This window comes from Dreissena polymorpha, chromosome 6 (assembly GCF_020536995.1).
Source record: "Dreissena polymorpha isolate Duluth1 chromosome 6, UMN_Dpol_1.0, whole genome shotgun sequence".
NCBI lineage: Eukaryota > Metazoa > Mollusca > Bivalvia > Myida > Dreissenidae > Dreissena > Dreissena polymorpha.
In genome coordinates, this window is record NC_068360.1 from 114,487,538 (window position 1) to 114,498,932 (window position 11,395).

General features: G+C 33.4%; 1 protein-coding gene across 1 annotated transcript; it reads left to right on the forward strand.

The window, feature by feature from the left end:
• The first annotated feature begins 2,005 nt into the window (after nucleotides 1–2,005).
• On the forward strand, nucleotides 2,006–6,738 carry LOC127835368 (perlucin-like protein). Its single transcript, XM_052361753.1, has 4 exons — nucleotides 2,006–2,094; nucleotides 4,557–4,658; nucleotides 5,189–5,360; nucleotides 6,417–6,738. The coding sequence occupies exons 1-4, from the start codon at nucleotides 2,020–2,022 to the stop codon at nucleotides 6,728–6,730; spliced, it is 663 nt and encodes a 220-aa protein (XP_052217713.1). The 5' UTR covers nucleotides 2,006–2,019; the 3' UTR covers nucleotides 6,731–6,738.
• The last annotated feature ends 4,657 nt before the right edge of the window (nucleotides 6,739–11,395 follow it).

Here is an 11,395-nt window from a genome sequence, read left to right on the forward strand (position 1 = left end):
AAAGGTTTGTGGTTTGTGCTAAACATTCACTATAAAAGTCCCTTTATATGCAGATGATCGTAAACGATGGGATTTAGGCAACGTCATGCTTGTGCAGTGTTATTGACATTTCTGTTTCCATTGTATAATTCTATAAACATTGTATGCATGAATTGGTATTCGAATTGGAATCAGCTGAAGCACCTGTCATTTACGATAGAAGATACATATGATGTTGATGCTAGACAGTAAGGGTTTATTTTGAGTGTTATTTAATTATTTTGTAAAGTTGCAAACCTATTAATCATGTTGTACGACTCTTAGTGTATACAGCAGAACGGTATATACAGAGAATGGCTATATCTGTCTAGTAATCGAACAGTTCAGGTTCTCTATATTGGCCCACCATAACATCTCGGGTGTGAATTGTATGTAGAATCCAATGTCCGCGCTGTCAAAATACCGTTATAACAAACGTCAAAATAATAGAGGACCGAATGTCTGGTTTTTCAACATAACGTAGGGACAAATGTCGGGTTGTCTAAAAACGAAGGAGCAAATGTCCGCTTGTCAAAATAAGCATGGGAACCATTGTCCTTGAAAAAGAATGCCATGAGCTTTGGCAGAAACAGTTACTCTTCATTTGTAAAACAACTCCCGTATGTGAGCTTCCTTCCTAAGACGTTTCATTTAAGTCCTCTTTTAATTTTGTAGATATGCCCGGACAAATTTAATAATACAATCAACAAAGCAATAACTGGACAATTATCAAGGATTGTGGCATGGTGTCTTGGGAATAGAAATTTCCTTCAATGAGATCGTAATACCTAAAAACTTGTTGACATCTCTCAAAGTTTAAAGATATGCCTCCGACAAACAGAGGCGACGGAAATGACCCTTGTGCATGGCTGACAACCCTAAATTTCTTAGAGGGTTCATTGTATGTTCCGTAACATTTTATAATTAAAATGTTAATACATGCAAATAATATAAACTGGATGGAAAGCTTACATTTCACATCGAAAAGACTGCTCTTAAACTTCGATACAGAATGTGAATCGGTTTAAGTTCAAACTATACAATATTAGCAATTTTGTAAAACATGCCATGTGAGAAAATGTGATATTACACATTTATAGGATCGTAAAATGATTAGGATATCTGACATTAAAATTAAATAAATCTAGTCATTTGATACATAAGTATCATATAAGTACAAAACAACTTAAGTAAAATGGTATTTGATTCATCGGATATGTTATGGAAATTATTTTAGTGAAATATTTTTGTCAGAAGACACAAACATACAGTTACTAATGAAAAGGGCAGTCGAAACAAACTTTAAGGTATTGAAAGCAAACAACTTGAGCGCCCTTCCATCAGAAAAATTAGTACCAATATGTCGATTGGAAAACCGTATGGGGAGAGGATTAACATTCCATTTAAACGGCTTTTACGCGATAAAATGTACAGTATACTGAGCTTTAACAAACAAAACAAGGAAAACATTAAGACGTCATTTTTTTGTGTGCAAAAAGTTGCCAAGTTATGGCGATATTTGAACAACGCCCATATTAAGATGATTGAATATGTTGTCACTCTTTTTACCGCTCTGGCAACGCTATGGCAGAAATTAGCTACACTGATAAAGGCATTAAGATTGTTAACATATAACATGTATTCCATATTTCATTTACGAAAATACGTGCACTTTTAGGGTGCCATTTAATTGACTTTCGTGGTGTAATGCTTTGTTAAAAAACTTAAAGAATACACAACAATTATATTCCGGCACCTAGCATTAGGTGTCTCGCCAAGGAAAGTGATTCGTGTTTGCCTAGGTCTCGCTGAATATCAATAAAAGTATCGAAATTTATCAACCTCTTCAAAAATTGCTGCATATTAAATGTCAAAAATAAATATTGAAAAACATGCTGGTTTACAATTTATAAGTGTCAACTGACACAACACAGGGCTGTAAAAAACAACAGCAAGCATTTCCAGCGCTCTATGGATCCTCAGCCAACGGCATTGGAACAGATGTGTGTCGGAGAGAAACTTATAAAAAAGTTCCCACATGGGTTGATCACCAGTCACGATTACACAGTCATCAAGGTAAGATGTCAAATACATATTTTGTATCATATTGCGTTATAGGTAAAGCATTGTTTGTATATTAATAAAATTTATATAATGTTTAAACAGATTTAATAATAATCGAATGTGTTGAAAGAAAATATTATAATACATACGGAATATTACGCTAGTCAATTGTTCCAAGAGTTTGTATCACTCGAGTGGCTTGTGTGATGAAATATCACACGAGAGGCGGAGCCTCGAGTGTGATGCGAAATAGCACATGCCACGCGAGTGATACAAACTGTTGGAACAATTGACTAGCGTAATGTTCCTTTTATTATATACAACAACTAACGAAAACAGTCAACAATTGTATTTTTTACTTTAACGAAACTGACAAAACAATGACTAAAACGGTACGCCATAGTTTATTTAAGACGCGTATGAATACAGTTTATGTAGATTAACGTGTAAACATTCGAACCGGGAAAACACAGGTTTCCGACACGCTTACCTTAATGCCATTGTTAATCCAATGTTTATAACAATTAAGTTGACAACTTTAATCCGATGTTTATAACAAAAACTTTGGAACAATATGCACTTCCACTTCTTTCTTCCATGTCTTTATCGAAACTTAGTTTAAACCACACTATTTTATTGTATTCATATCGAAATATACATTTATGCATGATAAACACACACTCCAAAATACGTTTTGAATTCGTTCGATGTTTTAACAGATAGTTTGCTGTTAAAAAACATCACGTCCGACAAGTCCTTAAATTCCATAGAGTTTAGATAAAACTATTGTGTTTCGTCACAGAAATGACGTCACACGATGTACTACGTAATATCTTTCATAATATAACATATTTATAGTTTCGGTGCGCGTAATGTGACGTCATTAAATGGGTCGAAGTAGTCTGGCTAGTATGGTAATACGGCATTGGAAACAGCGAGTAGCGTAATACGGGAGTTTTTATTTCAACGATTGATACAACCTGTATTTTGTAAAAAGCATTAAACATGTATATAATAAATGCATATAAATATGTGTTACTTGTATATGAATATTTTGAATAGTTAACCGTCTTTTTTTTTGTCACAAGGTATCCTGTATACAAACGCTTTGTTAAATCCTTAAATTACACTGACAGGGACGATTAGACAGTACACCATTAGTATTCAAATGCATTTTAATCTTTTAATTTACTTATATCGCAATCATAAATTAATGCCTTTATTGATGTAGGAAAAGATTTTTCTGGAAACAAATAAAATTAGAAGATAATAAACTAATGAAATAATATTTTCATTTAGAATTTTCTTTCTTAAAACTTAATAAAAAAAAACACACAATAGAAAGCATCATGAATGATTAGCTTGTAGGAACTGGGGAAGAATGCATGTTTTGGAAAAAAAGGAGCTTCTCTGTCAGTCTCTAAACCGCTTATACTATGCGCTGTTTAATGCTGCATATAACGAGAATCACTTTCACAGACCTGTATCTTAATGAACATTTGAAAAAGTAGTTCATCATAAAGACTTAACCATACCTAGGTGCAAATAAGTTAATATACGTTATTATATATACAAATTTTGTTTTATTGTTATACCTGTCGACATTTTAAAACATAGTTACACTAATATAGACCGCCACTTTCATAACTTTGTTTATTACCAAGCCTTCATATCGCAATTCCTGCATAAGTATGTATGAAAAAAAAACAACGTCACCACATGAAGCTGTCAGCGAGTTTCAACCAATCATAAAATCAAAGCCATATCAAATTGAACTTTTGTTTAAATATTTGTACATGTTAATCACATTTTGTGTTTCTGTGTTTTCTTTTAAGTTCACAGTATCCATAATAAGCAAAATAGTGAATCTGGTAACAGTTACCCACCAACTTTAATAAATTTGACAACATGTATAAAAGACGCGATTCGTGATTGGCGTAATAAAAGATGGTTTATCATTGGCTGAAACAAAATATCGCTCACACTGAGAAGACTCAACGTGAATCGGAACTTATCGTTAGAAATGTTTTTGAAACGGTTAGCACAATAATATGAAGTCATATGTAAACAAAGCAACACAGAACAGGAATAAACAACACAAAGACACATTTTTGAACCACAAGTGTGAACTGCATTTGAGAAGTCCTTTGACTCCTACAAATATTGAAATTTGATATTTTTGATATAATTATAAATAGTGTTCACAGTTAAATTGGAAACACATCCACGTGCATAATGTTATTCTGTGCGAATCGGACCATACGAAACACCGACATAATTATGTATATCCAACAAATTCGAATAAATTTCATTGAAAAAAGTTCATTTTAATTACGATATATATTGTATAACTTTCCACGTTTATAATTTGTTATTGTTGAATGTATGAAGTGATCAACTATTGACATGACCATCGTATAGACACAATTATAGAAAAAAATATGCATTATATGAGAGTGATTTTATAACTACAGGGAATTAAAGAACATCAACAGGATACAACCATTAAGATGTCCGGATTGCAACTACTTTTCATCGGGGTAGCCTATCTCTGCTCTTTCACATTTGGAATAAAGGTTAAGTATCGACGGCTATTTCAGATGTGTTGCCAGTTTTTTTTTCCATTGGTTTTGTTAAATGTCAAGCGTTGACTGATATGTTGCGTTATGTATGTTTGCTTTTTAGTCGATATGCTCACTTTTTATTGTTTGAAGGAATATTTTTGAACCAACTTAACATCAAGAATTGTTTTTGAATTGTAAGAAATACTTTTTAACTATTCAAACGAATAAGTCCACGGAAATAACATAAATTTTATGGTATTATTAAACGAAACAATTCGACCCATTCAATGCTACAGAGCTTTGAAAACTTGCAAAAATCCGTCACCGAAGACCAGAACACACGTACTCCAATTTATTCATTGCACAAAACAGCCCCTAACGGATAATTGCTCTCAGAAATTCTATGCATTTATGACGTTCAAAATACAAGTATCTGCTGTAAGTAGGCTTAGCAACGATGATTTTGTGAAACTGATACACATTTTGACCATTATTGCTACAGACATTTGGGTTCGCATCATGCTTTATATTCTATTTTTCAGTGCCCCCATGGCTTCGAGGAATATAACCATGCCTGCTACACTGTGGTCAAAGATGCTGTGGCCTTCGTCGATGCGTACCGCAGATGCGAGGCGATGAACAGCTACCTTCTGAACGTGGATTCCACTCCAGAGTTGAACTTTCTTAGAAAGCTTGTCGGACGTGCTGGCGGTTGTGAGTCTTTTATTTTATTTTACACAATTTGCTTTTTCTAATTTATGTTTTAAGTAATATGCTTTTTGTGAGAATATTAAACTTTTAATTAATTAATTTGTTACTCAGCTGGTATTGATATATATTTCATTCTTTTTAAATTCTCATTATCATTTTGATGCTTTTTGCTAATTGTTCTAACAACTGTTTGTATTGTATGTACTGTCCTAAATTTCGTCTAGGCAATTGCTCACATGCCTTTTATGACCAGCGGTTCCTAATAAGACGTTTCTTCCGTTAATTTAAGTGATACCAGTCCTGCTAATAGTTTGTTTTGTAATTTAAACACACGCTCTGAAAAAATGATAGTGCCAAAAAATCGATTGTCTGTGCACACAATTATTTATTCACATTTGTTAAACGTCTATATATACCGCAACACCGACACTCGAACATAATTGTCTTATAAAGCTTGTATAAATATATCTTACATAAGTTTTCAAAAATCCACGATGGGAAATGTTTATCCCAAATTAGTTTTATTTTATTAGTATTCATTTTACTTCATATAACCGTATTGCATTCGCAAATAAAAGTAACACGTCGGGTGAAGTATGTTATTAGCCTTTATAACACAAAAATACATAACAAATATCGAATGAATTATGTAACATAACACAAACTTGTCAAGTGCTTACAATTGGGATATTTTTTTTTCCCGAGAATTTTCAAATACAATTGCTTACGCACTTCCTTAGTTAGCGGTCTTAAACGATATTTCCAATGGAAATGTGCAGAGAACACATATAAACTCTACGAAGCTACACTCCGTGAAATATATAATTCACGTAAGAAATAGTTTTCAATTGTTCAGTGTTTATCGGTCAATAAAATTACGATTTTGACTTCTGATGCTTAGAAGGTAGATATGTCAATGTGGAGGTAAATATTAAACAGATTAAACAATTGTTTTCTTTTTTGTAAAGCCAGTAAGATGAAAATTAGAAACGACTAAAGCAAACAAATGTTTAGGTAATATTCAGTGATTGTACTTAAACTGCTTAATCTATATTGTAGGGGTTCAAGGATTTTGGACAGGTGGATTTTATGATACGATTCGCAGAACCCAGGGGCCCCAGGGGAGGCAAGGGACGTGGTTCTGGAGGAAGACTGATCTTAATGGACGAGAAACAGTGACGCAAGTGACGCCAGATAATACTGACGTAAACTGGTGGGGAATTGACCCCTTCAATAACTGGTACCCCGCTGAACACTGGCTGATGCTTAATACCGAAAAACACTGGCTGATGCTTAATACCGATGACTTCAAGCTGTACGGTGAAACCTATTTCGTGAAGCTGGGGTACATTTGTGAAACTGTGGCTAAATAAAGCGCTAATTACAAGACAAATATTTTTAAATTTTTGATTTGATCTCTTCTTCCATTAATTCAGTTAAAGCAATCGGCTAACAGCCCGTCGTTAATAAACTTTCTTTTTAAACATTTAAGTTTCCACAAACGGGTATAAATTTTGTTTTGTTTTAAATGCTATGAGTTTCAGTTTAACACCATATTTAATGAATGCACAGTAAACCAAAACAATTAAACCATAATAATAACCACACAAACAAACATACCGGCACAAACAAACACAAACCAAGGATAAATTTGTAATGGTTTGATATATTTTCACGCCGTTCACCTGATTCAACAAGACAGAATAATAATACATAAAAGAATAGGTGCATACTAAGTAAAGATGTCTATCATGATAGCAAACAAAGTTCCCTGTTTCAATACTTTGCCTATTACTATACTTCTCTCCGTATAGAATAACTCGGCATACGGCCCGAAGCCTATTACTGACCATTCTTCCCTCTGTATAGTATCACTGGACATACGGCCCGCAGCCTATTACTGACCATACATCCCTCTGTATAGTATCACTGGACATACGGCCTGCACCGGGATAAGCCTAACGCAGTACTCTGCCGGACACAGACGCTAACTTAACTATGCATGTATTTTTTAAGGTTTTTAATCAAGTATATTTAATTTATCCTGCCTCTGTTGCAAAAACATTGACCTAATAAAGCAGGGTCGAATAAGATTCCCTATCTCTGGTCTACAGGAAGTAGTGTATTCCTACGCAAGCTGTGACACATAGTTGAGTGTACCCTTTCCTATACACTACACAAGGGTGTAGTATTTTACCAATATCGGCTGCTATCGTAAATGAAGACCAAGATAAAAATATCACATTCTCGATTCGTTTTTTATTTCTTCTCAAATTTTCAATAGAAAAGTATTAAAAGGAACAGTTTGAAGTGGAACTTTTTTTTTACTTTGCACAATCGGTAGTAATTCGGTCGTCTGTAATGGTGTACATGAAGGAGGCTCGATAAGAATAATTATATTGTTATGTCAATTTATCATTTGTCTTTGATAAAATGTGTAAACGGCATGAATCAGGATAAATCGAATACACGGTTAATGCCGAAATGGAGAAAGTTCATCCGGTTCGGCACGAAAAAGAAAAATAGGGCGTAAGCCTCACCAGATAAACTCCCTCCATCTCGGAACCATATATTCGCTATTTAATTAATGCATGACCTTAAAACATTTAACTGCGTACAGCAACTTTGCATATGTGCTAAAAATGTTTAATGGCATTCACTCTATTCCCGCAATTTATTACAATCCATCGGAACATGTTAGCAAAAAGAACATTTGAAATGTCCGACCGTTTTTAATAACATATATTAAAGCATATCCTGATTATTAATTTACGATATGATAACGTCTTTTCTCCGATTACTTGCTAAATCATCCGATAACAGTCCCTTGTTAATAAACTTCACCTGTAAGCTTTTGTAAAATTACGCAAACTTTTATTCTATTGGTATTTTTGCAATACTAGGTGTTACAAGTTTACATCATACACAATGCATACATATCAAAACAAAACAAAACAAAACAACCAAAAACACCATAAAACAAACCAATGTGTTGAACTGAGAAACAACAGTTATTGGCTGACATTGACATATTTACCCGCCGTTTAACTGAATCATAAAGGCCAAATGATAAGCTATCAAATAGAACAATAATGGGTAAAGAGGTTAATCTTTATCAAAATATGATCAACATATGCTAAACTCTATTTTTTTTACACTTCCTGTGTGTAAATTATTTACTTTATATTCTTTGTAAATCATCACTGGAGGAACGGCCCGGAATACAATAATTATAATTCCCATAGAGTCCCTTTATAAAATTTCAAGTTTTCGAAGCATTTTTCTGTCCTTTTCTATAGATCACACTTTGCGAGTCTGGTATTGTTTAAAAATATATATGTCTATTTTCAAAAGAATATAGTCAAAATATACGTTCTCGCAATAACGACAAAAGTAAAATTAAATTCGCCCCAATGAAAGCAGCGTCGAAAAGCAGGGTTTCGGCTGTGAGATTTCGACCCAAACGTTCATCGTTCAACGAAATTCACAAAAAAGTTAAATGCACACATAGCATAACATAAATTACCAAAAAAAGAATGGCTGAGGTCGCTAAATTGCTTTGAGTCCAGAAGAGAAAAAAACTCGTCAGAAATAGGCACTAACTACAAGGACTCTCAACATTTTGAAATCATGAAAACACGCATCTTCCTTATTATCATTCTATTCGTGCCAAAATTACAAAATTTTAGATCGATATGACAACTAAAAATACCCCAAACAAGTGGCTGAGTATGCCGCTGGATAAACCATCTTGCTTTAGTTTTCATTATTTGGTCGGTATGCAACGACCTGAAAATCGCTTGGAATTTATGTAAAACAACGAGTTTTACTGCTCCTGTATTTCATGCAACATGTTTTGAATGTGTTGAACACGATCGGATGATAACTGAGACGCAAAAGTCGGAATTCTGTACTTTTTTCTTTATTTTTGTTTACCCGAAAATCGAGTTTTCCTTCAAATATCGTAAATAACACATACGCTATGATTCACAAAATATTCGTTCCCGCTATTCAATTAACATAATAACACAACTAAATAGTCAATTTCAATAAAAATAGGTCCCTAAGACCCGGTATCTGTTTTTTTATACGGTTTGATTATACTTATTCCAAGTCCCATAGTGCCCCATTATACAACTGCTTTTACGACATTTTCGTTTCATTTGCTATATATACAAGTTTGCAAGTCTGGTATTATTTTCAAGACACATCTGACTTCTTTCAATAATTGCAGTTTGAAATGTACGTTCTCGCAAATATAAAGAAAATAAAATTCGCCCAAATGTAAGCAACATCGGAAAACATGTTTCTGGCAGTGGGATTTTGACAAAAGCATCGTACCTAAATAAACGCACCCGAACTTATCTTTCAACAAAGTCCCTGATTAAAAGTACCAAGATGTTACAGAACCACATAGGATACTGGAGATGACCACACAAAGTATGGATGCGACCGAAAAGAGGAACTCTCGAGAAATAGGCACTTATTTCGTGATTAAGTGTTATGTAACCAAGACAGTTTAATGACCCTAACACAAAAACATGGCGGACATAGAGGCGAAGTATTCAATTATTTTTGACAGGTATTTCATCATGTCTATTTAATATATTTTGATTATCAGCATCACACATTACACGTGCTGTCATGTTGGGTATGTTATTGATGTGTTTATTGACAATCACTCTCTCTAACCGCAAGCTATTTAAATGTACCTAAAAAAGGTTTGCAAAAAGAGCATTTTTCTGTATCCAAACGTTTTTAAATTTTTAACAAATTCCTTAGAGGTAAACTACGAAATACAAATACAGGTATAATCGTATTATTTTGTTGTTGTTGATGTGTATAGCAAAAAACGTGTCTATTGTTTTAAGCGTAGGATTACTGACACATTTCGAAAACAGCGATGGATAAATACGAACCCTTAAAAAGATGAATGCATATTAACACAACATAAACAATAATGATACACTTGTACAAACGTTATGATTCTCTAATATTGTATGATGCAATATTGACAATTATATTTCAATTCGTGCACATTCATTTTAATAAAGCAATCTAATTGGCTGCGCTTTTCTGTTCTTTTGTTTGGTTTTCGCCTGATTAATGACATTTGTTTATTTGGGTGATATTTAATTTGTATCCGCTTATTTGTATTTAGTACATATATTCAATACATTAAGGAGATTTAAAGCATAGTACAACTTTTGCCGCAAACGAAAACTCCCGTATTTTATCTAACACAAGTTGTTATTCATTAACAAGCAAATTACGCCATGTGATAAGTCGGTAAGCTGTTAATCACATCTTATGCATGAGACGTATACGTCAGACCCCAAAAAGCAGCGGTATATGGAATGCATACGCGATGGTATATTGAATATATACACTAGCGTTTTCTAGATTATTATATACCGCTTCTACGATAGGGCATCTGTTTGACTTTGACCACAGACACAAAATAATAGTTTGTCCGTATCACAAGGGTTGTCAGAGCAATAATGGTTTAAGCTATATAATGGAAATTTCATATAGGGTATATGTCATATGCAAGGTATAATACCACGACCAGCAGCAATAGATCGGCTAAAATTGCAGGCACTTGTGTGAAGATATATAGAATTAACCATTTTTCTTGTTTTATTTTATTTATGATAAATACTATTGTATGTGTTTACATTTCTCTCTTTAATTTGTAAGTTAGTTTCAATATGGACAATTTCCAATACATATGTATGCTTGCCTTGGTTATTTTAAATCTGCGGTTTTATTATATGAACTTAACGTAATAAATGTGATGATGAATCCTAACTTTACTCTTTATTTTAATGAAACTTTAGAAAATGAAAACAAAGCCCAACCAAAAACATTGCCCAAATAAAAATATATTCTATATACGTTATGTCAATAACAAAATGAAATTTCAACATGAAGCTTGGAATTTCGTTTAGTTTTGCTAACTAGATAACACATATAACAACATCTTTGCAGAATAATATGCGAACACATGTTCTGAATCAAGGGAAACAACTCTATAC